Raw genomic sequence first — 27,939 nt, 5'->3', positions numbered from 1 at the left:
CAAGGATCTTAGGCTGTTTCAATGTACAGACTTTGCAGAAGCCTTGGCTCACCCCTTATTTCTTTGTATTTTGCTATAAAAATATGAAATAGGTGCACTGATTTATTAAAGCATGTGCAAACATATATAGAAATACAGTTTACAAGGCAAAAGCAACATTTTTACAATTCTAATGAGCTTGAAAGTGAATATTAGGTATGACTACCTTTATTCTTTAACACAGCCAGAAATCTCTTAGGGAGCTTTCTCATAACTTCTTTAAGTAGTCTTTAGGAATGGTTCTCCAGGTTTCTTGAAGGATGTTTAAAGCTCTGCTTTGGATGCTAGCAGGCTTTTGTTCCCCCTAACCATGACAGAGGCTCCAGCGTCTTTTACAGATGGCTGTAGAAACGCACTTTGGCACCTCGCTCCTGACCTCCTCAGTACATTTTGACTACAATTTTAAAAAGTGCAAATTCCAAACTAGGAATCATCGCTCCAAAACTCCTCTTACCACTTACTGCCGTTACTTTGGCGTTTTCATAGCTTCAACTACAGAAACTGGAAAAAATTGTGTTTTTGCAACAGGTTGCTATTAGCAATGTGTCTTTTTTTTTTTTTTTTTTTTTAATGGTTTAAAAACGTTTTCTGTTATGTGTAGACACAACAGGGGTTCAGCCAACGCACAAAGAGGCTGGAGAACAATTGCTGAAAACTACTAAAAAAGAAGAATTACAAGACTGCGTAAAGACTTAGTAGTACATGTGAATTGACTGTAAGAGGAGTATACTGTACGGTGCTTTAGGACTCATAAACACAATAATCTTGATTTTATTTCAAAAACCAAGTTCGTTGACGTCAGGCTTTAAACTCATTCTTTATTCGTTCTTTACATATGATCAAATTACACAGACCTAACACACTCTGAGCTGCCAAAACAAAGAAAAATGTTTTTGTTAATTCAAAAACTTTTTATTCTTTTGTTTTAAATAGAATGTGCAAAAACAAATGTCCTGGTATTAATGGACACATGATTAGTGGTACAGACGCCAGTATTTTTAGGAATAATGCAGTATGACCAAATACTTTATGCATTCAGTCTCTTTTTGGAACACAGTAATGTTAAAGATGGCATTGCCGTAAACAATATCATAAAGTCTAAACAAAAGATACCACCTTTTGTAAGCAAGGTGGTGGTAAACACCTTGTATTTATGTAAATAATAAATACCTCATTGTGAGGAAAGAAAAACCTTTGTCAAGGGTATACAGGAAATGTTCCTACCATTCATTATATAAAATAAATATTAGCTTCCACTTGAACACAACCTAAGTGCACAGCAGTATCCATAGCTCTCTGTCTAACAAGAGACTTTCATCACTATGAACAATTAAACTTGATCACTGCTTTACGGTATCTGCACCCATATACAGTTAGACAGCAACATTAGTTCTTTTTTCCTCCCTCCTGTTTCGCACCGTGTTAGTGCGTTGACGGATCTTCAAACGAACAAGGAGTCATCAGAGAACTGAAACTTCGAAACATTCATTATCCGATGCCCTTAAAACATGACACGTTCTGTATTCATTTGACAGTCGCCACGTCTGGAACAGACAAGAGCAAGAATAAAAACGGACTCATTTCAGGTGGAATTATACATGACAAAATGAAACTGCATCTACAACTTGCTTGCACTGCTTAAATCATAAGGTACATGATAAAAGGCACGCTGCTGAAGTGCTGATGGGCACAATTTTATTTTGAAACTACTCATTAGAGGTCTAGAATTTATTTTGAAGGCGTTAATGCGATAATTGCACAAATGTCAACAGTGATTTGGTTTGTGAGTAAAAAGAAAAATCATTCAAACAGTTGCTTGCTCGGATGGTTTACCTTTTGCAAACATCATATAGCTGTAAAATATTTACAGTTTAAAGTTATTACATTTTCTTATTTTTTAAATCTTATTGAACACCTAAATTGTAATATCAGTGCATATAACTTTAAATGTATTCTACATCTTATAACAGCTCAATTTTACATTGTGCATTTATATTCCTTACCTCATTGTGTGGTATACAGTGATGAAAATCCACCATTTCTGAGACTAATCTTTCTGATCTTGTTGTGTAGAGTTGTCTGGGGATCTGTGTAGGCAGGCAGTAGAAAAGCTTCATATTTACAGTGCGCTTCAATAATGTATTATTAAAACAAAGGCATTTGAACAGGATAAACATATAAAAGGCAAATGAAAGCAAACACTTAACTATTCAAGGGTCTACTCCAGGAGACTCTACCTACAGCAATCAGCACACAGTTCACTGTTAAAACTACACACAGCGGTTGGGTTTTTGTTATGGATCATGCGGTTAACTCTTTCATTTTGTCGATAAAAGCCTCTGAGTGTCTACTGAATATACCAGAGGATGTTCAGTCCCAGTGAATGATTTAATCTGCAGTATATTTTTCACATTGTAATGTAATTCGTCCACCAATCAATCCATTTTCTTTTGCTCATCCAATTGAGGGTCACTGAGCCTATCCCAGCTGTCTTGGATTGACATGGTGGCTGCACCCTGAGCAGATTGTCAGTCTATGGCAGATATTTTGAAGATACATCAGAGCAATTTTAAATACAAATGAAAAGTCAGCCTAGATTAAATGCATGGAAGGATGGAGATCAACCCAAAGTTTGCTCTAAGTTAAATAATACTAACGTATTTGTTAGAACAGAATTGGTTGGAGTATTTTAGTTATTAGTAGCCAAAGAGCTGAGGTTAGTAGTTTAGTTGGTTTAGTCTTCTGTGCGACGCAGCACAGTGTACCTCGATACTCAGATGTATATTTTCAATGGAGGCAAAATGTTCTTGCTCAGAGTGTTGGGACTGGGAGGAAGCAGAAGTTGACGGGCATGGTAATGTGGACACGTGAGTTAAGACACCATCGTCATTCTCAAATACTGGGTTCTCCCTCAAAGTATTCTCAAAGGCATAAGGGGCAAGAGTCTGCCTACAATGTAAAGGAGATTATGAATGCTTTTGAAACAGTAGGCTATACCACACAAAATGACTAAATAGTCACGTATACAAAAACAAACTACACAAAATAGGGCTCATACTTACACCAAAGTTACAGCCTTTCTGGTTTTTATGCATTTCTTGTTGATGAATATTATAATGCCAAGGACGGCGCAAACAAGGCAGAGACTTCCCACAAGGCAGGTTACAATTAGTGACGGGTCTACCGGCACTGACACCAGCTCATTGCAGCGTTCCCCATGGTAGTGCCAATATTTACCCACGGGGCATCTAAAAGAGATGAGAAAAATGCATGCAGTTATGCACAATATTTTAATAAAATCTTAATATATAATAACTGGGTACAGTTATGGCCAAATATGGCCTTTCTTATTTCATCATCAGTTGAGCAAAAAAAAAATCTGTGACGTTTCACTTGGAAGCTGTTACTGCGAACCCAAAATTGGGATTAAAAGAGCTTTCAATTCAAGTGATACATGCCTTGCATAGGTTGCAAAAAAACAAAACAAGTACAAGAAACAAGAGAGTGGGCAGGAATATAAAAATGTCCAAATCAATGCTTTGGTACGTTCTGAGAACAAAAAGAGCACACTGTTGAGCTTGGCCAATTAAAAAGGCCTGGAAGGCCATGCAAGATAACTGTGTGGAACTGCATGGAACTTGACATTACAGTGACCTAAAACACACTGTGTGTGTGTGTGTGTGCGTGTGTGCGTGTGTGTGCGTGCGTGCGTGCGTGTGTGCGAGTGCACTGTGAATTCTGACAGTAATTGTCTGCAATACAGTCTATAAAGTTGCAAAAACTTTAAAACGGTATATTTTTTCAAACCCTGGGGTCAAAGAAATTCTGTACTTAAATGTGCCATTTAATTACAAATCTATTACTGTGAAATACAGAGCTCATATTATGAAAATTGTGTCGCTGTCCAGATTTGCAGACCTAACTGGAAGTTAGAAAGAAGCACCCTTTGAAGGTAATGACATTTTTCATAGTAGAAAATGAAAAATGTGCTTTCTTTTTCCTGAGACGTGTTCAAAAGAGCTCACTATTGCTTTCAGGTTCCTGTGTCTCAATACATACCTCATGGCATATGTATAAATTTGCATAAACATTAAAAATTCTTTCTATTAAAAAGATATGTAGCGTTCTTGATAAATGACTGAATGATCCTTGAAGATAAATTTGTGAACAATTAAAAAAGCCTTTACGAGTTGGATGCCTAACTATAATAATAATTGTTATTAATAAATACACATTTTCATCCTTACTGCACTGCCTCCAGATGCATCTCTTTAAATTTTGTTAAAGACAGTTGTAGAATTCAACATTTTTCAGCAAGCAGCTCTCAGGAGATGGATGTCCTTGAGTACACCACAAAGCAACACGTTTACATCAGCCTTACAATTCAGGATAAAGATAAAAAGAAAAGAAAAACAAATGAAAAATAAAAACAAACATGGTGGATTTCCAACTTCAAGGCTCTGAAAGTGACATCAGGGATCAAATCCAAACACAGCTAAAAAAAATAAATAAAAAATAAGGACCTAGTATAAACTTTAAGGTCATTTTGTTTGTGCTTCCTTTCATTTATCAGCTTGTGTGTACCTGCAGGTTGCTCCATGGCCTGGGATTATTTCACACAGGCCTCCGTTCAGGCAGTAGTTTGGCTGCAGGGTGCAAGTGCTCTGACAAGGCAACCCGTCCACTGTGCTGTAGCCCGGATCACACAGACACTCTGCCTCGTTGGTCCAACTGTTTATCACACAGCGTGAAAACTCATTGCAGGCCAGGAACTTGCAGGGGTCTGCCTGGTCAGCTAAAACCAACGGAAACAGGAGAGAGAGGTGAAAGAAATATAGACAGAGGGCTGAGTGTTCACTAGCATTAATGCAGTCGTTCCATGTTTGCAGATTCAGAGGGGAAATAAGAAGGCATGCTGACTGATATGACAAGAGGTGTCTGCTTTCTGTTTCGTGTGCTTTTAATATGGCTCCATGCGATCATGAACTCACAATACACAACACCTTTGTTACAGTCTGTGAACAGACAGCAGATAAACACGAACCTTATGATATTGACAAGCATAATTCACTGCATGTGCAGATTAAGGATTTTTGTTCCCTATGCCTTGCCTGCATATTTTATTCACACAACATGGGAATGAACTGTGATCTCGCTTTTGCTTGGAGACACACAAAATTAAAAGTAGTGTGTAAAATCTTGCCACTAGATATCATTAGATTTCACATTGAAATCAGCTGAATTCTGTTTTCTTACGCCTTCCAATTCAAGTGCATAATACTATCTATGGTGGCCCTCTAGGACAAACAACTCTGGACTGTCAGTTAGCTGTTTACCTCAGTTGTCACATTGTTGGACTCAAACATTTAGTGAATAACCTCTCATATGATATGAGAGGTAATCAAACTGGGAAAGTGTGATTTTTAGGACAGTTGAGCCTAACATTAGCTAGCGTAACGTTAGCTTAGAACCAGCTCTTGTTGTTTAGCTAGCTTTATGTCAGATGTCTGGAGACAGGAAGGTTGTATTACAAAAGGTAATAGCAAGAATGTCAGAGATAAATAAACAAGTTTATGCATTTTTCATGTGTTTTAGTTCTGACTTAAGTTCAGGAGGTGAGACTTGAGGATGGGAAGGGGACGGTGTGGAAATGAGAAAAGAGTTGGAGGAGTAACACATAATGAGAAAGAGGATGGAAATACACATGTACAGATGTTAAATGGTCATATATAATTTGACCTCTGTCATGGTCAAGGTCATGGGAATACATCAGTTTGTCAGAACACATAATTACACACTAATCAGTGTATACTTATTATTTATTTTCTATTAAATACAAAGAAGAACCAAATCAGAGCAGTGGACAAGCAAGAACATCTCACCTGGTTCTATTTCCAAGGAGCGACTGTCAATTTCAATATCAAGCCTTTTGGAAGCTGCATTACAGAAGTCTTCAAGCACGCAGTGCACTGCTTCTGTGACATTATAAGGTACGGGCTTGTCCAGTTTCATCCTGCTGTTTACCACAACACTTCCATTCCTGAAGTTAAGAATTTCCAGCTGCTTAAATCCCGTCAAGTTGGACTGCAAATATGGCAAAAGCTGTGGAGAATGAGAGGAAAAGCATATTCATTTCTGAGAAGCTCCTATTTCAGTATTTGATTTAGCAGTTCTCTTTCAATGTTTATTTAAAAGGCATTAGTAAAGTTAGTAATCTGTGGGGGGGAAAAAAAATCCCACAAATGTATTTCTTGATCCAAGAAGAGAAAGGGACTTCTTCACTTTGATTTTTGGGTGTAATTAAATTATGCCAGACACGTGCCACCCTATGTCAAAAAAGAGCTGTTCCCTCCTGAGATTAAGTCCCGGGGGAGGAGAAGTATTTAATTCTGCCACTATGATACAACAGCTTTTTCTTCTTCTTCTTTTTTAATTTGCTATTCAGGTCACTTTTTGCAGTGTTAATGCTATGAATAGTTCATAATTAAATTTTGATGCAAGCATGAAATCCTGGCATCACTGCTCAGGCTGTGTAATTAGATCCAGAATAAAATTAGGGTTATGTTCATAGGCATTAGTATAAGAACACAAATCATGCTAACTCTAGTCGCAAAACAGTCAGAAAACACAGGGACAAAAAATGATACACTTACAACAAAGCTAACTCAAGTCTATCTATAATATATACTGTACTGTTTAGTGAAAGCTTTTATCTAAAGTGCCTTAAAGTAACACAAAGGCAGACAGTAAATGTTTATTGGATCCAGTATCTGTGCATCACTACAGCCTTACTGTGGTAACACTGCCCCACAAACATAAAGCACAGGAGAAGCATAGTCAAGACTGATTTGAGACGTATCATATCCATTTGTTTAATAATTTGTTTCATGCTAGCTGGGAAGAGGCCTTGCTGCTGTTCCTACTTGTTTTTTACAACTTTTTCCTTTTAGCTTTTTTTTTTAATGCCATAGCATCTAATTAGAAACGAATTACAATGACACAAAAAGGAAAGAAAAAACTACATACAGTAGGCCTGCTTAGCATATTTAGCAGTAACTGCAGGGTCATTCCTATGCTGGTTCTCTTCCTAAGATGTTACATTACCTAACTGACCAACCATGTTGTTGAGCTGTCATTAATTAAGGTAATTAAGGAAAAAGAGGTGAGGAACCCAAGCACCAACTCATTTAGAAATCCTATCAAAAAAATAAAGTCCATGTAGGTCTACAGTTGTCATCAACACTGATTAGATTTTACTTTGTTAATTTGTTGATTTTATTTCTGTTTGGTTTTCTCCTTCATGGTTTCATTACAGTGGTTACTTTAAGGTTAAGGGGGAAAATAATGTTTGGGTTCAAATAGAATATTTCACAATGGTAACCATGCGACAAAAAGCCAGGCAGAAAAACCCGATGACAAACTTCTACACTGAGTAATATTTTCTCTAATTAAAAAGCTCTAAAATGTCAACAGCTGGATTGATTGTCTCAGAAAAACATTATAGTGATGCAGGAACAACGCTATGTTGTTAGGTTGTTCTCCACATTTACATGATACATAATGGAAACATGACAAAGAAGTATGAGAAATATAAAAAAGGGTCACGATCTCTCGAGTTCTACATAAATGTGATGAGTTTATTTACTTCAATTTTGGTATTATCAACAACTCAAAGTGCTTTACACTTTAATTAGAAGTCTTGAGCTACAGCCACCCGCATATGCTCCACGGGGTCCCGTGGTCCCCGGGCTTATATTGTATGGCATGTAATGGGAAAGGGTCCAGTGTTCCAAGGATCTTGCTATATGTCAGTATTTGGACAACGCATGAGAACCATAAAAGCATAATCTATAGTTGCTTATAGTGTATAGCACATGTAAAATGATAATGCTGACCCAAACACCAGAATATTGAACATACACACCCTGAGAACAGAGGATTCTGGGAGCACAGATAACTGCTATTCCTTTGCCACCTGACACTAGGGGGATTTATATCAGTTAAACTTGTTAAGTTGATGGTAAAAGTGTTAATTTACAAATAAATGCAATAAGGTAACTCATTGGTCCAAATAGCCAACAAAACTCAACAAGCACAAACACATTGGCTTCACTGCGTCTGTGCTGCCTTCTTCTTTTAAAAGGCAGTACACAACACAGCACCTGTCTGGAACTCTATATTTACACAGCCATGTCTTAGCTTTAAGTTAAAGTTAACTTCCCATGCAGACATGTTTAAAATATCCCCGCATTGTCAGACTTTGCAGTCCAGATAAGTGAGAAGCCAATCTTTTGGGACTTCGAACCAATGATTGCAGAGCTGTTTAGGCAGGAAGGAAGTCAACCAGCTCAAGTAATGGGCCTACATCAATGTCCATCGATCTGAACCACTCTCCTTCAAGCCACTCCATGTTCACTACAGATGAGGCAAACATCAAACCACCACAGTGTGCGGGAGAGAGATTACGATGCTTTAGCAGGCCTGGCTGTTGAGAGGGAGATAAGAGGCCTTAAGGAGCTCTGCTCTGATCTGGTTATTTCACTTATCATTGACAAGCAGTTTACTCTCAGCTAGCTCCCTATAGCTAACAGTCTTAGCTAAGGAAGGTGTAGCTACTGGAGGGTCCACCATCCAGAACAAATGGGCCACAGCTTGCAATATAAATACACATTCACACTGTTGTTTGGTCATCCATTTGTCTCAATGCAGAAAATCGTTGAGTTATAATCGCCCACTTTAGATGACCAATCCAGCTATATTGACTTTCATGCAAGGTCAAAGCTTGTTTCTTTACAAGAATTCTCACTAGAGTCTGTACTGAGACGCTAAAGATACTTTAAATTGCCATGTTATATATATATATATATATACACTAAACCTTTGCAGGATGCATGGCACAAACTATGATTTCATCAGTCTGACACAATCACATTTGCTTCTCTGAGGTTACACATGTATCTACTGGTTCTTGCTTTGGAAAACCCAAATGAAATATCCCTGCATCTGTGTCAAAAGTCCCAAGAAGTATTTTGCTTCCATAAGTTTTTAATTTTTTTGATTTGCTGTATCAAACTAAGTCCCTCCAACCTCCATATCCAGTTTTATTGGTTGCTTCACAAACCAGTAGGTACAGGAGTAATGGGGGAGTGTGGTAAAAGGTATGAAGGCTAATTGTTCATGTATATTTGAACAAAACAAAGAAAACACTGCATCCATTTAAATGGGCTGCATCATATGCATTATTTGACATTTCTTCGTTATTGTTTTAGTGATTTATAACCCCGCCTGGATACACTGGGGCCTGTCTTTATTTAAAAAGCCCATTTAAAGGAAGACTGAAAAATCCTAATGGGTGCTGACAAAATAATATATTAAGTATAGTAAATACTTACCAGTGCACTCATCTGAAAACGGCTAAATACATTAATTAACAAGGAGAATTGCAGAAACTGGGGTTTGGGCAACCATTAAAGATTGGAGATGGAGTGTTGTTTGTGTTATTCTTTCAGGATTTTTATGCATATTTTTTTAATATATATATTTATATATTTTTTAAATACACATGTTCCCTATGCCCACTGGCATGACTGCATGCATACAATCCAGTTTGTATTGCTGCTTCTTCTTGATTTGAAGGTCTTTACATAACACAGAACGCAGGGCTCTTCTGAGTGAGCCTAAAAATACCTAGGGGCAAGCATCAAAACTAAACAGAGATGTCAAGTGATGCCTCTTTCTTTGATGCTTGTAGCAAATGCAGGTTTAAAGAGACATCGTCCTCATGTACATACATGCCAGCAGCTAATGTACACTTCTTTTTTGGGGGGGAAATAAAATATATGCAGGTCATACACTCAAATATCCAAATAAAATAACATAACATTGTCCAGCTTGTGATTGGCTTTATTTCATTTTCTCTTGGCCAATAGTAGTACATATATACAGTGTGCATATTTGGACAGGTACCCATTCAGAATAAATGATGCAAAATGCATGCAGATGTCCATATAAACTTTACTGCCATCACACTAAGCAGATGGAAACCACTAATAGCATAATGTGTGTGGTGCTGGAACTGACTAGAATTAAAGCTTCTTACCTCGGGTCACAACCAATGACTAAGGCAGACCAAGGTCCCATGACTCACACTGCCCTGAGCTAGGTTGCTTTCTAACATATACAAAATTCACAAAGCTATGTGACATCTGTACTATATTTTCTTGGCCCACTTATTTACTATTTACTCCGCCACTCTCTGGGTTAATCTTTAAGGCCCCAAACAAGCAAAAATCACACATACCAATAAATAAATGACAATGCAAAAATAAATGTCAGAGACTGCGGTGAATAGCTAACTGCAGGACACTTTCACTGCATACTGCATTTCCCAGTTTAAAAGATAAAACCTGAAGAAGTATACACTTTACACGTAAATTTAAACTCACAGGCTCACAAATAATAACAAAGCAATGTCAGCTAGTAGCACATTTGCAGTACTTCCCACAAAGCTTGTAAGCACGGATAACTACATAGATGTTTTGCTTTCAGTGTTGTACTTTAAAGAAATAGGTGCACAGATTTATATGACTCTCTCTGATTTAGCTAACTTAGCACAAAAATGTAGGATCCTTAAAGTTTGCAGGCAACCTTTAAGAGCTGAAATGTGGGGAAACAGCTAGCTAGACTGATTTTATGAGCGGTGATGTGATGCTCTGTTACTTGGTTGGGGTCAGTGACCTCAAGTGGCAAATGGGATATGTTGTGCTAAGCTAACCTGACACAGATTGAGCAATAAAGAAAATCATTACTGTTTTTTATAGAGAAACTTTTGAGAAACCCATGGCCACCCCTCTGTTTGCAGAAACCAGGAGTATGCTGACAATGAGTCAAAGAGAGTCTAGACTTCAGAGTTGTACCAGGAAGCAAGATTAATAGGTAAGATAAGTAAGCTGAGGCCATGCAACAGGAGTTTTTTGTGTCACAATGGTGACTCTCTTTTAGCTTGGCAACATCACCATGGTCAACTATGCTGAACACATAACCTAGACATGAGAAGGTTATTTCTTTTTAACATGATATGCCCCGTGACTGGTATCAATTCTCAACTTAGAGAAAACCTGTTGAGCCGTCTGCATGGCGGCACAAAATTTCTCATGCCTGGTTTTGAATTTTACATATTCTACATTTAAAATTTGGGATTTGATGATTCATTAAGCAAAGCACTAGCAAAACAACTTTGCGTCATAGTACATCTTGCAGTAAAAGCAAAACTGCAGTCAAATATTAAGGCGAAACACACAAAGTCAAACCCCCTAAACAGAATCAGACTTACAGATAAAAACTATGCATTGTAGCAGGCTAGCAGGAGAGTCTATAATTTACTACAAGTTTGAAAGTAAAGCTTAAGTTTAAAGCTGAATAATTGAGAACTGTTAGAAATGTTAAGAGATGTCGTGATTTTTTAGTTACTGCATTTGGAAAAGGTTAGTTAACTTTCTCTGAGGCATTAGAATTATATTGCAGTTCCAATATGGAAAAAAATACCGGTATGGAGGCTAAAGTCGTCTGTCTCCTAGGCCCAGATTTACTGGAAGCTCCAGGGTTTGGCGAATTTCTGGACCCAGAGTGTTGTGTCTGAGTGAAACAGAATCATTTTACCACCTTGGCGATTGTTTAAAGCTTTACCTCACTTTACAAAAATAATGAAAACAACATTTAATAATGAAAAATATAACTTTTTATAATTCATTACAATAACTTCTTGGGATTAAAAGCTGGTGTGAGGATAAGGCTTATTGCACTGTGCTTCCTCACTAATATAGAACAACAAAACAGAGAATAAGAAATTCCCAAACCCCATTCCCAAAAAGTTGGAACAATAACCCTTTTAAGGTGTTTTATATAAAAAGTAAACACATTTTTTAAAAACAAATCCTGATTTAAACATTGGATATTTCTCTTCGTGTAGGGTTTAATCGATTGGCAAATTATTCAGTTGTGCTTTTATTAACACAAAGTGACTTTCAGTTTTTTTGGAAAGATGGTTGCACTTTCTGAAACTGAGAGTTTTCATCTCTGGGCTACAAAAGCAAGTATGAGAATGAAACATGGAGAAGCACAATATCAAGCACAAATGCTTGTGTACCTACCAGTTCAAGAAACGTATTCTCCAGTGTCTTATACTCAGGAGAGCTCTTGTTGAACAGGTCATCAGAAAACATCATGTTAGTGACCCTCAAGCTAAAGAAAACCACTAACTCTTTGCTCTTATCCACTGCTGTCATCAGAGGTGTGCTGGCTTGTCTAATGATTGGGGCAGCAGTGGACTCATATGGGCGTTCTTCAGACTCTGAGGCGACTCCACTACCACTTTCCACTTCATGGGGCTTGGACACCAACTCTGTACCATTCTGACTCTGTCCTCCTTTCTTTTGACTGTTTGAACTCTCAGCAATAAGGTCCACTGAGACCGGGGCTACTCCACTGTGCCCTCCACTTGACTCATTGGCATCCTCAGGGGATGGCGAAGACTTCACATCTGTTTCTGGTTCAATGCCTTGGACTTTGCCCTCAAGTGGTGATGGTGTGGAAACTGGTGCTGCTGTTTCTGTGATAGACATCTCCAAAATTGGGATAGGGTAAGTAGGCAGTGATAGGTCAGTCAAAACCTCAGCATCAGTCATAACTTCCTTAGGCTGGAGATTTGGAGTTGTTACAGAAAGATCCTCATCCTTTTGATCTGGATGCTCATTCCCCCCATCAGCTTGTCTGGGTTCTTGAACGTAAAATACAGCAGGAAAAGGAAGAAGATATTTTGCATTTAAATGTACTTGTACACTTATTGTTATGTATGACCATAACTGCAATACAGGCAGAGCCAGGATGATACAAGGAGTGATCAGCATGAGCAATCATAGAATTTGAGTTACATTAGTAACTATAATTTTCTAGGAGAGCTTTTATGTGGAACCATTCATCTACAGCAGTTATTCCCATGTGGATATCTTATCATCTTAAATATCTTATGCAAAAAACACTTTAGCAACAGTGCTTATATTTTTTTTTTTATTTTGAGTATCTGAAGTTTACCCCAAAAAGCATATTATGTATAATTTTTTGTGGTGTACTTCCACATAAATTTGTTGCACAGAAGACAAAAATAACTAGCTGTCTAGCTGCACCACTTGCAGGCGACTTATGAATCATAGGATGCTGTTTGAGCCAGATCTTGTTATCTCCCTGCTTTGATCATTTGACTGTATGTCTGAGGCCATGCCAGTCACATTTATTTAATACCCTGATCTGCTGCTGTTGCTGTTAGCCAAGTCACTTCAGTCATTTTAATATTCACTCCATGTTCCATTTCATTAAACCATAGTTACTTACAGCTCTCTCTTTTCTTTTATTGTTGTTTCTTCGTATAATTATTATATTTATTTCATCTTTTAGAACAAGAGTAAAGAAACTGTTATCCTTGCTTAGCCTAACTGTAAGTAGAGAGACTAAAAAGACAAACTATAATGCCAAAATCTCACCAAATTTCTCCACTCATGTGAAAAAGAAAGTTTGCACATCACTCTTACACTCTTACATCTTCCATAGGAATTAGGCTGTAAGTAGCAGCCAGGTGCTGATAATCAAATGCACTTTGTTAGTTGTTCATCAGCAACTTTCACAACCTCTGTAGACCAGATGTTTGCTGTCTGGTGCATTCAGGTGTGTTTTCAGATAATGCCAAGGAGGAAAGACATTAACAATGATCTTAGAGAAGCAAAAGTTGCTGCCCATTAATAAGGGAAGTGTCGTAAGGTAATCTTCAAACAATTTGAAATTCACTATTCTAAAGCGAAAAAGATTATTCCCGAGTAGAAAATATTCAAAAGAGCTGCTGGCAAATTAATCCCAAAGTCAGAGCATGCAATGCTCAGTGAAATTAAAAACAACCCCTAAAAACTGTCTTTCAGACTCCACAGCCCTCAATTAGCATGTTAAATGTTAAAATACATGAAAGCGCAATTAGAAAAAGACTGAACAGATACGGATCCTTAGGAAGGGTTATGAAGAGCTTTGGAAAGATGCATGTGAACAAATCACATTATTGTGAAATAATATCAACTAGGATTTTATTTACCAAAATAATCTGGAATCAAATCTGAGGCCATCTGTCTGACATCCAAAGTTTGGCTGAAACTGTGTCATGCAACAGGAAAATGTTCTGAAGCACTGCAGCAAATCTACAACACAATGTCTTCAATGAAAAGAATACAAATTTTACAGTGGCTCAAGGTCCACAACTTAACCTGACTGTATTGCTGTGGCAGGGTTTTAAACATCAGTGAACTTAAGTGGCATTGTAAGTTTTCCTAAATAATAATACAGCACATGTGTCGTGCATCATTTTATATACACATTTCTCTCAATGCCCGAGGACATGATATATTGAGTCTCTTTGGAAACTCGTCTGGAATTCAAAAATCAAGTTGTTGCTGGTTTAAGTTGGCCTGCACAGCATGAGAATGTAATGACTTGACCACCGGCAAGTTGTTACTTAGTAATGGGTTCTAATATAATGTATCCTCTCAGCATGAAAAATCTCCATCTGCACAACTGAACCACCACATCTAATTCTACTGACATTCCTATTTCCTCTGAAGTATGACTGTTCTGTACAAACAACCGGGAACAACTTTGTCATATATTACTATCTGTATTCTTGTTTCCCTGCCTTTTTCTGTTAATTTTGAAAATTTACTGTAAGCTCCTTTTCCCTACTTTTCTTGCCTGGGTGTCTTTTGTTTTTCGATCCTCACTAATGTTGTTTATGTATCTGAGCTGCCCAGCCCTTAACAGCAGGTCATCCTTCAACAGCTTTACCACCATTAAGAGAAACAAGATATAGAAAACCAATAATGATGGCCACGTTGTTGAGTTCTTCCTGTTATCTGTCAATACCTCTTAATGGAATCCCCACTACGCAGACTGGTGGGTTAATCAATAGAGCTTTCACTTCTTGAAACATCCCGCTTTATAAACATTTAACCTGAGGAAGCCTTACCTTTTGTTACCTCCTCCTCTGATTCACCCTCACCTCCTTCTTCATGTTCAGCTGATGGTATTTCCTCCACCTCTGTCTCCGCTTCCTCCACCTGCTCTGTGAGAGTCTCCACTTTTGCTCCTTGTGTAACGGCCTCCTCTGCAGCATCGTTTGTGGACTCCTCTTCTACAGCTGCCGATAAAGGATTCTCCACTGTGAAGGCAGAAGTGACTTCTGGGAGGATGTTGGGGATGAAAGGCACAAACGTGTGTGTTTCTGGTTTGACAGTAGAAGCTTCGAATGCGGTTTCAATCACTCCCAAGGTGGGGAAGAAACTTTGGGTGAGAGCGTTGTCCTCTGTTGGTGCCTCTGTGGTGTCGTCCTCGGATATTACAGTCTCAACAGGATTCAAGTTGAGCTCAGCAACTGGATAAACTGTGGTTACTGAGAAGGAAGTGTTAAAATACTTCAATGTTGAACACAAACTTAATATCTAATTCAGGTAAATGTGTGATATTTTGCTTACCAGCCTCAAAGCTTAGTGTCTGTATGTCCAGTGGTAGTGATGTCTCCTGCTTTAACGCTTTTACAATGATGTGCTTTAGTTTAGGAGCATTTACGTCTTCCCCTGTGTTTGTGACATAACCCTCAGGTTCCTCATTCAGCTCTGTTTCTCCATTAAAGACCACAGCATACCGTACAGACACATCCTCCAGTCTGGGCAACAAGATAAATCATGTCAGAAAGCCTCACAACACACAGACTCCAGTGGTAATAGTGGTAATCCGAGAAGCTTCTTCAGTTCTGAAACTGAACTGAAGAAGCTTCTCGGATGAGAGGTGAAACGTCTTCAAGCAACTTAAAGAAGTCCAGACGCTTTTCTTTGCAAGCTCCTTTGACAGTGGTAATAGTTGTTCACTCAGGCATAAGCCAAAAGATAAGATGAAACAGAGAAGGGATAGCTTCTCTCGAGACATAAGCAATGAAATGTTTCAATAAAATCTATTTTAAGGGAAAACTAAAGAAGGATGTGTTTTTACCGTAATCAATGTTTCCATTTCTATGTTCTTTTTTTTTCTTTTCTTTTTTTACGATAAACCTAATTGTAGTGGCAATTCCTTTACTTTTGAAAGATCAAACGTCCCACAACTTAAAGTCCACAAGCCACTGCTGCATTGAGGTAATATTTCGTACGCAGGCAAAAGAAGTCCATTGTCCAAACCTTTTTGTTGAGAGTTTTGGTTTATTTATCCATCTTGGCAAGCAATAACAAGATCCTTCCTGCTGCTTCTCCTGCTCTGGTAAAAAACCATAGGCCCACCCCAATGCATGCTGGTCCTAAACCAGTCTCTTTATTTATAGAAAAAATGTCCCTACAGCTCTTACTAACTAATTTAACAAAATAACAACAAACAAACAAATCATTTAAAACAAAATATTAACCGACAAATAAACCCCAAAATATAAGTAAACGAACAAACTTTAACTAATTTCAAAAATAAGAACAAAAATAAAAAATAAAGAACAAATAGCTCCAACACTAATTAATCCTCTTTTAACTCACCGAAATCCCAGAACACGTATCTCTTTGAATCCTGGAACTTTTTCAAACACATGAAGCATCTGCAGAAAAAATGAAAAGAGCATTAAAATAATTAAAACAAATGTGAAAGAAATCCTAGAATTTTCTGTTGTTACTGTTAAAAAAAAATTAGAGCAATTTTTAACTTTGAGTTTTTGAATCCAGCTTGGACATTATGGAGTGCATAACTATTGCAATCATGAGGCATATATGGAAGTTTTGTAATGCCCACAGTGAACTAAAGTCAGCATTAATGCAATTTTCTCAATTCACCAGATTTAACATTATTCCAAGATCTTAGGCCCTGAAAGCTACATGAACTAGGTAAACAGCTCCCTGACACTACACTTACTCAAAAATCTGTCCACACTCTTTGCAGCCCCATGCAGAAAAATGCATATTTAGAATGATGCAAAACACATCTGCAGCATTTTTATTTAATGGAATGGGACTTTCATACACTCATACAGCTTCAACCTGTTGGAAAAAGCTGATAAAGAGCATGTATGGTACTGACAGGATAGCTTAGTCAGAGATAATTAGAACTTACTATTCCAGGCTCACGCTCATTTAGAAGTCTTAAGTCCTGCAGTTACCCTTAAAGCTGTTAAATCAATCAGGGTGTGTGTTAGACCTAACGCTGCAATGTAATACAAGCTGGCAATCACGAATACCTTGTTACATAACACCGCCATTAAGAAGGGCTTTTGTTTTTAATGACAGAATAAGACGATCACAGGAGTAAGATACAGAGGGGGACTTGATGCTTAAACTCACCCTTTGTTTGAGGTCTCGGGCGATGTCATTGTACTGTGCAGTCTCGGGGTTACTGAGCAGTTCGCTGTATGTCGGATCCACGATGGTGATCCTGAACTCAACAATATACTCTTCATAGTTTTCTTTCATCATGCTGGGGTTTATCTCTTTTACCTAGCAAACCAAAATCCACATGGCATTTTTTTTACTACTAATTAAAAATCTGAAACTTGACAATGAGTTAATGTTCTAACTGTTATAGTTGACCTACCACATCAGCCTCAGTTGGAAGGAGAATCACAGGTGGAGTCCAGGTGCCTGACACAATAAAGCAACATATAAGTTAAATCATGATATCTTTATGAATGTTTTATGACGCCCAAAACGACACAACTACTCGCCAACCAGTCGGGAAATGCATATTTTCCCTAGCGACTGTTGGTTGCCAATGGATTGCCAACCAATCTCTCGGCGTGTGGTTGTGGCTTAAGTCAAGTCTGTTTTGGTTCAACCTTAATGGTGTTTATCTGTCAAACTCACATTCACTTCCTGGCTCTGCAGTCCCAGATTCAATTCTGAAAATGGAAGAAAAATACTATTTAAAAAACTTCAGGGATCTTCACCTTCACCATTTTTTTTAAAAAAAATCTGCAACATTCTTCTGTTTGTAATTGAGTGTAAAAATATTTGCTGTTGCAAAAACAACATATATTAAAAAACTGTCAGTCTTTTGGCAATTACTAGGCACTTTACACAGTTACAGAAAAGTAAAGAAAAGAAAAGAAAAGAAAAGAAAAGCCTCTCCTTTCTGGAGTGTAGCGGATTCTTAAAAAAATGACTCCACGCACAGAAAACACTTTCACATTTCAGAGGGAAGTTTACCTACCCTTCATTTTCCTCAGCTACTCTCTGGAAATTAAAAACAAACACACACATGAAATGATATCAGCTATTACATTACTATTACACCAAGCAAGCACAAAGTACAAATGTACTGTTATGGAAAGTGGACTTCCACACTCACTCTGGCGACCATGTCCAGGTGCTCCTGAGAGCTGCTGAAATTGTGAGCCAAGTCGTCCATGCAGAGGTTTTCATGCTGGCAGGTGTAAACCCAGGCCCTGTACTCTTCTGAGTTTGGCACTCTGTCCAAGAAGATCTGAAAAGCTTCCCAAATTGCTTCCTGACAAACTGAAGATAAATCACAATTTTTTAAAGTACTACCAAAAAAGACACCATCTGATCTGATTTAAATCAAAAGGACAGAAAAAATAAATAGACAGGAGGTGAATTCCTGCTAGAAAACAATTACATAACTCAGGCTAAAGAGGGTTGTTGATATTAATCCTGCCATCGGTTAGTATACAGAGCTAGTCATGATTTACAGGTTACAGTTGACTTATTATGACCTTTGGGGAGGAATTTCAATGGAGCTTTACATATGAGCACACATACAACAGTACCTTATAGATGTATTCAATCACAAAACAGATTTAATGTGAAATAACAGAGACCGCAACAAACAGTATTATAGCTGTTGTTTCATAAATGTCAAAGTGTATATTCAAAAGTCATTCTGTGCCTGTGACATTTCTGCAAAAATTAAAATTATAAACAGAAAGCTGTCCCGAAGCGACATTATTTTTTATCCGCATCTGCGGCTGAAACAAGCACCATATTGTTCAATAACTTGATGCCCATGGGAAATTTGTTCTCTTATAAAATCATTTCTGTAATGATTTGAGCATCTCCCATACAACAAATTAATCTGCCTCATTTTAAAATCATACGCCACTGCAGCTGTTTTGGGACACTTAAATAACCGATTGCAATGACAAAGGTGGCAATTTTAGCTTATTAAATCACTGATAACCCATCTTTCTTAGACGAGGGATTTTTGCAGTGTAGCTAGACTCTAACCATTTTTTTTTAAATATCAAAATCATACCATGGATGAGGGAGTATTCAGTGAGATTCATTAAGATTTAGAGACATAGCACCATTAAATCTATTGTGGCAATGTGGTCTGCGACCAAAGCAATGACGGAACTTAGAACAAACTCTTTTGCAAATAAAAAAAACAATTTGATGTGATTGAAGTGCAGACTTTCAGCTTTAAAATAAGGGGAGAGGCTCCAAGGTAAATTGGCCTGATACGGCCTGTCTTCTTGTTGTTCTATAACAAATAGACACTGAAAAATCATTAGTTTATTTCAAGTATTGAACTTGTATTTGTTAAATGTTCACTGGAACTCTAAATATGAGGTCCAAAGAGTGTTGATGCAAGTGAAGGGGCCCTCATTACAACGAGAAAACAAAATAAACTCTTCAGAGAGATTGCAAAAACTTTACCAGTGGTTCAATCAACAATCTGTTACATTGTTGTTTTTCTTTTTTTGTCTTCCCCCTGTCTCACCATCTCTTCTCCCATCTATTTTTCTTTCTCTTCCTCTCTTTCTTTCATTCTTTCTCCATCAGACAATCAGACAACAATTCTGATGGCTAAAAAAATCTGCTATATTCTTAAAAAGACTGAATTCGCTGGCCTGCTCTGGACACAGAAGATAGCTAAAGTAGATGATCCCCAAAGTCTTCTCTTGGTTAAGAAAAACTATTTCACAACATCTAACTAAGTCAAGAAACTCTCAACAAGACTGTCAAAATCAACAGTCAAGAGACTCCTTCATGAATACAGAGGATTTATAACAACATACAAACCACTGGTTACACTTAAGAACAGGAAAGCCAGATTAGCCTTTCATAGTCCTGGAAAAAAAACTCTTTAGACAGACTAAATATAAATATACTTCATCGACTATCCATCAGAGATGGTGGCACAGGCATCTACAGCTTCCAGTGGAACCAGGTCACTAACATTTATTGATGATGTGAATCCTTGTAGAAGTATCAGGTGAATGTGTGGGACTATGTTTAAAAATTGAGGTAATTTGCTTTTGTTAAAACTCCTGAATTACATGTCAGTCACATATCGATTGCTCTAAAATCCACTGGTTTAAAATCCTATGGACCTAGCTGACTAAACCTTGTCTTTACAAAATGTTTTGATTGGATAAAACATCCAATTTGGTAGCTGTTCATTCAACTGCTAGGACATCTCTGTTTGCCCCTTATTCTAATAGACTAAATATTTCAGGACAGGCTTGTTATAATAATACACTCTGCTGTGATTAGGCACAAAGTAAATGTTTAAAGACTCCATGTACAGTATAAGCTTACACTAAAGTCTAACACTGCTCATTTCATCTCACCTCTGAGTTTGTAATAGGCCCGGTGGCTGCCGATGACTGCTTTCACACTCTCCTGGGGACACACTTTGACACCCGTAGTGAAGATCGTTGACCTCTTTCCCCGATGTCCACCCTGCTCTGCTCTGACATTGGTTGCATGTGGGATTGGCCTGGAAGCTTCCAGAAAGTGTCGGTACTTTACATCCCTGAGTCCAGAAAAACTGTGGTCGTGAAGGTCTGCAAGAGTCACAAAGAAGAAGTTATTAAGTCAGGCAGAATGTTTTTACTCGCAACATGAATAATCAAACACTTCATGATAAGTGGATGTAATTCTGTTGACTGTCAGGTTGGTGTGAGATTTCTCCCGCAGCAGTACAAGTGTTTGTGTGGATGGCTGGGATAATTAACAACTGATGGGTGACAAAACAAAGGTAAAATTGCACTCCATGTACTAAATGCTCCAAAGTGAGTCACATATTGTGCATAAATTGGGCTGAATGGTTTGCATTAAACAGCAACGTGTTTCTTTGTTATTTGCATTTTTAACAGGTTCATTATTTCTTGCTGATGGGAATCCAACTAATCTGGCATAAGCGTATTATTGTTTTTTGAATTAGCCATCAATTTCCTGTTTAATATCACAATGAATTACAGACCTTGCTAAACAGGTTTGTCAGTCTTCACTAGTGTTACAGGATAAAATTTAAATATTTTCTGCTTCTAAAAAGTGAAGTCAAAGCACAAATGCCTTCAAAAGACTTCTGGTTCCATAGAAGTCATGACCTCAGTGCTCAGGTCATATTGAATTGAACATTAGGCTCATCTTGTAAATTATGATCATTTATCAATTATCAGTTTTATTCAATTATCATCATCATGTGATCAAGAGTCAGATAAGTGGATTATTCAGGATATGTTTAGTGACTAACAGCTTGTCCATCACATGTCAGTAGCCAATGAGTATGCAGCTTCACAGTCGCAGCAGCAATGGCAAAAACGCTGAGGCTTCATGATGTGACTTCATGGGATTTTTTTATACCGTCTATGTTGATAATGCTCCAGCTTTATATCATCTCACCCAAATATCGCCTCATCCGGGTTTAAAAAAATTAAAAATAAGACCGAGACAGCCAAAATATATTTCACATGAAGAATTCCACATTTTAAAAGGTGGCTCACAAAAAAATCCATCCAGATTTAAGGAAACGCAATCCTAAAATGCTGTCATGCCCTTTCAAATAACCCTTATTAATCTTGTCATATCAGAAAATGGGCAGCCAGCACTTACTATCACCAGAGAGAATTTAATTTGACAGGTATTTTATCCAGCAAGGTGCCATCTGTTTAGTTGTGCTACGGTATGTTAACTGCTGCTTGCTTTACCGCTGCTTTTAAAGAGCATTTGTAGTGAAAAGGAAATCACACATAGAGTACATGTATTTTAGGACTGTCTAATCCAAAGACAGCCTCTGTGTGTGATTTAATTATTTTTTAAAGGCGCAGACACTGATTCAAGCTTGTAAGTTTACTTCAATATGAAGACATCCAGAGACTAAATCTTAGAGGTGCTTGTTTGTGACTGGAAAAATGCAGAGACATATGGAGAAAGACTTTCTAAGTTGAAGTGACCTTGTGCAGCTTAACCCACGTTACGTCACTGAGACTGGTGAGTGGCTAAAAGAGTAAGCGATGAGATCGTGCTGGGCCACGTCCAAGTATGAATGAGCAGAAATGCGTGCGTGTGGATTACTGTCGAATAAGGGTGTGCATCTATAGCAAACCTTAAAGAGATTGAATTTAGCTACAGTGGTTAGAAAAGAAAAAATTCTGCAAATGAAGGCATTGAAGAAATGACACAGATTCCCCTGTTTCCATGAATTATACCGCTGAGATGCTGCACAGAGGATGAGAGCTGCTCTAATTTTCTGATCAGTTTAATTAAATAATCTTTACGAGCTTCAGTGACACTGGTGAATTACAGGAAGGTAATTGTGCGCCATTACAAAAGCTAGTGTGCCAGTCAGTCTCTCCAACACAGTTACCCCATTGAATAAAGCTATTTTAGAAGAAAGCAATCATTGTCGTGCCAGGTGGCAAACCTTTGAGGACTTCTTAAGAGAATAAGCTGGGATTTATGAGCCCCAAAACAGAGTCTGGAGGTCATTGAGCCCAAACAGAAAACTGTGCCTTTTCAGGATTAGGATAGAGAATGAAGAATACGGACAAATAGAAATAGGGAGTGTGTAATTACTGTTGCAATTGTATTCGACTCAGAGCTTTTAGCTGAAGCTGGTATATTTCTGGGGAGATACAGAGAGTGGGCTATCTCAGTACTTAAATTTTGCATAATCTATAAAAGCACACGGAGCTGTTTTGCATGTTGCACCAGTGCATTGTGAATCACAAACATTGTCATACGTGACAGTTTCAAGAAGTGAGTTTAAACATTTGCAGTGAGTGGACAGTGTACTTGAATTACTGTTATTGTGCAATATTATAAATGATTTTTATTGCAAAGCTGTTACATTGATAGAATATGTGTTGCAATCAAGCAGCTGGCAATGCTTGTGTACACTCTATCTTTGTCCACCGTGTTAATTTATGTTAACTTCATTTAATTAATACCTTAGACTGTACATAAAAGATGGATGCAGTGTCACTATCTGCATCTTAGTTCTGCCACCTTATAAAAATACATTTCTACTGTCTCATCAATTCCTCACTTATCATGTCTTCTTTGAAATAACTCAGACAGTGACAGGCCAATGCTTCAGTTGAAGGTGGAAATCCAGGTGACATCACTGTGGCTGTGTCCATCTTTTATAACATAGTCCCAGACTGAGTCCTAGTTTCAGTCTCATAATCTTTTTGGAAGTCATACAGTATGTTGGTGGTGATTGTTTCCATAGGGTCTCCTATTTAGGTTTTGCACACATGTGACCGCTAATCAGGTGGCATTAACTTGACCGCCGTTTGGGACACGTGACAATCACTGTAGGATCGAGTGACCTAGGGACCAGTCCACAACCATCAGTCATGAGGGGGAAATGATTAATCACTGACTGGTTGCTGGACGGTCACTGTTCCAGTCACACAGATGTAGAGACCAATCGGTGACTGCCTGGCAACAATCTGTCACTAGGGAAAAATTCCCCAAACCAGCTGATATAAACCTCCTTGTGACTGGTTACTAGCTTATTGCTGCGGTCGCAGTTTGAGTGTAAGCGACAGACATTGCAAACACTGTCTGGGTGGTCTTTGGGCTGCAGTGAGAAGTGCAACACAAACCAGAAAAGGTGACGCTTTGGTTTCTTGTATATTGCCACAAATGACTGTATCTTCGTCTGCAAATTCTTGCTAACAACTAGCCTTCAAAGTAAAAGTTGTGGCTTAGTGCTATAGCCCATCGGTCCCCAACCTTTTTTGCGCCACAGACCGGTTTATGCCCGACAATATTTTCACTTTAGGTGTCGCGGATAAATACAACAAAATAAAACTAGTACCGGTACCGAAAAAAAGAAGATTTATTCATAACACACATGAAAAGACCCAGGAAAACCGAGTTAATGATAAAAATGATAACAAACTAATGCTGAAAACCGATAAAAACCCTGAAAACCATACATTTTACACCTGAGCCTCAACTCTCGCGGCCCGGTACCAAACGACTCACGGACGGGTACCGGTCCGAGGCCCGGGGGTTGGGGACCGCTGCTATAGCCAACATGTTTCAAAGGGTGCCATTTTTACGTTGAAGGCTAGTCGTTACAGAGCATGAAAGAGCAACTACACAAAACCGTACCAGTCTTCTAGCAACTAAAGCAACCACTATGAGTGTTTTGATGCTGCATCTTCTTTGGAACCCATTTCTCCTGGTGAGTGTCAGAAACCTCCAAGAACACATTTCCACAGTAAGAAGTGGTTGTATCACGTGCAATATGCTAAACAGCGCTTGAGCACTGTGCACATGACATCACATGAGAAACCTCATTATGCTTGATGTTATTTCTATGTAAAAACTTGGAAGTTATAAAGAAGCCTTATTTAGACAGATGTTCATTACTTTGCATTTGTCAATATGTTGCATGTGTAACTCCACTACATAAATAAAACCCTTTGAAATAAGCAGTACTCTTTAATCCAAATGTAGCATAAGACCAAGAAAATGCAATGAATGCTTAGCATTGTAACCTGTAGTTTTATGAGGAACGTAGCCTCCAGTTTAGAGACTGTCAGGCAGACTGATTGAACAAAATAGTTTCCAAACATTTCAGCAAGTTAAGCTGCCAAATCATTTTTTTCCTAAGATTCATAGCATAACATTTGAATTGGTTTTGCTTGAAGCCTCATTTGCACATGCACAGACACGAGGGCCTAGGCAAAAGGAGGGAGTGTTGGCACGGGCCTTAATGCCCAGTGCATCCGCAAAAAGGCCCCACAGCAGAATTACAAGCCAGAAAAGATTAGTGTCCTGCGACACTGGGAACAGAATGGCTTTTGTTTCCTTCAGGATAATGAGCTCACCCGGGCACATCACACTGAACAAGACAACCAGTGCCGATGAAAATGTTATCCCTGTTGAAATTTCGCTATCTTTCTCAGTGAACACCTATTAGATGTCACGACCAGTTTAATTCACACTGAATATTCATGACCTTAAGAGTGGTTCGCTATCTGCTTGACATTTGCTTGACATCTAAAAATCAAAGATCTTTCCGAGGGTGAACTGGCATTTTGTAGCCTGCCGGGAGAGTAATTTAGGTGACAGAGTCTCATGCACATAAAACAGAAATACCCTGTTGTTCCTCTAAATTTCACCACTAAATTTGCTAAAAAAAAACAAACAAACTTGCAGGTAGATCTTTGCATTAAAGGATAATTTGTCACTGGCCAAACTTAAAGGAATGCGAACAGTCACTTTTATTTTCTAAATTTTAGTAAGCTATCAATCAGATGCATCTTAAAGAAAGTTTCTTCATTCTACAAGATGATTCTTACCTTTGATTTGACTTGCTTGGAGGGTAAACAGACACAAAGTTAAGCATAGTCCCGACTTCAAAAGCATGATGGGCTAAAGTGTAAAGTTATCATTTGTAAAGTGACTGTGGCAAAAAGCAATAAAATCCAGAATCTCCTTATCTCGAGTCCTTTAGCAGAATGTATAAAAGTCTCCTCATCGGTGCATAGGAGTTCTTGGCAGGCACCAAAACTCAGCTTCTGCAATCGTTAGTTTCTGGATGCTGTGGGATCCCAGGACACTGCAGAGGTGATTGCATGAATGGACGAGCAGTGGGAGCAAGGGAGGAAGGAGAGGCAAAGGAAGAGAATCTGGGAATAGATGATATTTTGGCTCAGGAGTTTCCTTCCATGCTGTCAGTGTAACAACAGTTACAAGGTTAAAAAAGCAGGCTCTGCTTTGAGCGTAATCTCTTTACCTTCTTCTTGCTGCTTGTAATCCTCGAGGGGGCCACGTGGCTCCCTGGCCTCATCCTGTTAGTCACCTTCTGGACCCTCGTCTGTCAGCTGAACAAAAGTGGGGATCTGCCAACCAGCTGAGACCAGATAACTACTGCCCGCAATTGCTAGGGCTTGATCACTCACGACCAGCCTCTTTGTGTTTTTGTCTGCCTCTATGTGCAACTGTAAAGCTGCCCAACTCTTCTTCGTCCTATAGATGTCAAGAGAGGTCAGCAGTTTGTTTCTGTCCTACACACCAAGCTACCAGACAAACAATGTGCTTTGTTGTTGTTCTCGCTGCACAGGCATGTTGAGCCTCTAAGACTCTTTCCTCTAGGTCCTGAAGAAGAACATTACCAGTTCGGTAATTTACTTGAGAGCACTTTCCTATGGTGTGCTTTTGTTCTTTGGTTGCTATCTGTGACTAGTTCTTCTTGCGTCCAATCCCATGATGCTGCGACACTAACAGCTATGAAATAAGCAGCATCCTTGACATGTGATGACTGCACTGAAGTGAGTAGGCTTTCCTGGTTTGGTGTGCCAGGGTGGAAAGGCTCTGTGTTGTTAGTCTCCACCCCCACCCACATATTTTAGTGAATAGGATTAACTGCTGTTGTTGGCTGTTAGAATTTTTTTTCTTTCCTTCTTTCTTTTGCAATAAATAAGCCTGTTCATTATATTCATAATCCATCCAGGCACTTTTTTATACATACTAATCTGAACAATGACTTTTTCTGAACCTTTCAAAACAAAGGTAATCATTTATTTTTGCTTGTTCTAGGCAAAAATAGAACCTAGACCCTTGTGTCCAAAAACAATTTCACATCCATCAGACGTGATAGAGATGTTTCCAAAAACCTGTCGAACAAGAATCCAGTTTGTAGCCCGACTTCTTCCCCATCATTTTTTCCCAGCTACTGTCACTACACATGGCTATCTGTGAAATGATTACGGTCCAACCAACCACCAACAACAGCTTGGTGAGAGAGCAGTCACGGGCTTTGCAGAGCTACTAACAGGCAGGGCATCAATGTGCATGCAATAGAAGGTAGAAGATCAAATGTCTTGATCTTCTTTTTCTGTAAGACTATTTCAAAAAGGTAAATAAAAGAGAAATTGTGTTGTTAAATCTGACTGTTCCAGGATGTCTCTCCAGTTTGTGACGCTGACCTGAATCCTTCATGATAACACAAAAGGTAAAGTCAGAGATTCAAGGTTCAAGGTGACGATTAAGAAGAATTGTTTTTAACATCTGAGATGAGATTAGAATAAACTGAAAATAAAGCAAAACACTGTCAAACTGAAGCATTGTTTATGCATAAAAGCAGCTAATCTTGGAGCTGAGACTTGCACATTAATAATGTATTTCAGCTCTGTTTTCATGAGTTACTTTGATATTGTTCCCAAGATAAACAAAGCTTTGTCCATCTCAACTAAGATTTGATTCAGACAGGCTTGACCTTCTCCCACTGGCTGATGACTTGTCCAATTAGAGAGGTCAGTTTAAATTATGCAGCAGAGGGAAAGTGGTACTTGCCATCTGTCAGAAGGGGTTATTTCATTAGGGACAGAGCCTGGGTATTGCTGACTGCCACAGTCTGACACAGCAGGAAAGACACCTGCCGTTAAATTCATCATTTGTCCAGAGGGAGACTGAAAGAAGATTTCAGGCTGAGAATTTGACTTCATCCTTGGTCAGTATTTGTTAATGGGTACTAGACAACTGCACTGATGTGGATACCCAGACTGCCTAGCAGCCGGAGTACCGAGCTTGAAAGTGTGCTTAGGCTATGGGTGCACACTGAAAAACTCACAGTGTTGGA

At 38.5% G+C, this 27,939-nt stretch overlaps 1 protein-coding gene across 5 annotated transcripts; it reads right to left on the bottom strand.

Annotated features, from left to right (window-relative positions):
- Positions 1-587: 587 nt before the first annotated feature.
- Positions 588-26,188, bottom strand: impg1b (interphotoreceptor matrix proteoglycan 1b). Of its 5 annotated transcripts, XM_085258344.1 has the most exons (19): positions 26,095-26,188; positions 25,658-25,987; positions 20,681-20,896; positions 18,436-18,602; positions 18,298-18,320; positions 17,952-17,986; positions 17,683-17,729; positions 17,433-17,585; positions 16,638-16,696; positions 15,600-15,790; positions 15,095-15,517; positions 12,189-12,814; positions 11,584-11,673; positions 5,922-6,141; positions 4,624-4,834; positions 3,102-3,287; positions 2,805-2,988; positions 2,043-2,126; positions 588-1,583 (listed from the first exon to the last, which is right to left on the bottom strand). In XM_085258344.1, exons 2-19 carry the CDS (start codon positions 25,722-25,724, stop codon positions 1,500-1,502), a joined length of 3,066 nt encoding a protein of 1,021 aa, XP_085114470.1. In that variant the 5' UTR covers positions 25,725-25,987; positions 26,095-26,188; the 3' UTR covers positions 588-1,499. The 5 variants fall into 5 exon arrangements, 4 of the variants coding, with proteins under 4 accessions (XP_085114470.1, XP_085114471.1, XP_085114473.1 ...); XR_014890064.1 differs by lacking the exons at positions 2,805-2,988; positions 26,095-26,188 and adding an exon at positions 1,873-1,892 and having other exon boundaries at positions 25,658-26,068; XM_085258345.1 differs by lacking the exon at positions 26,095-26,188 and having other exon boundaries at positions 15,128-15,517; positions 25,658-26,069.
- Between the last annotated feature and the right edge of the window lie 1,751 nt (positions 26,189-27,939).

The sequence above is a fragment of the Mchenga conophoros genome, linkage group LG19 (assembly GCF_057382185.1).
Source record: "Mchenga conophoros isolate Kocher_MC1m ecotype Shallow Benthic linkage group LG19, M_conophoros_male_GT1.1, whole genome shotgun sequence".
NCBI lineage: Eukaryota > Metazoa > Chordata > Actinopteri > Cichliformes > Cichlidae > Mchenga > Mchenga conophoros.
Note: the sequence above shows the minus strand (reverse complement) of the source record. Positions and strands in the feature narration are given on the sequence as shown.

Coding starts and splice junctions, on each gene's coding strand:
- impg1b (XM_085258344.1), bottom strand. CDS start 25,724: ATGCTTTTGAAGTCGGGACTATGCTTAACTTTGTGTCTGTTTACCCTC. Junction 17,987..18,297: donor GTAGCTGAGGAAAATGAAGG/GTAGGTAAACTT, acceptor TTCCATTTTCAG/AATTGAATCTGGGACTGCAG. Junction 2,127..2,804: donor ATATACATCTGAGTATCGAG/GTACACTGTGCT, acceptor CTGCCTACACAG/ATCCCCAGACAACTCTACAC.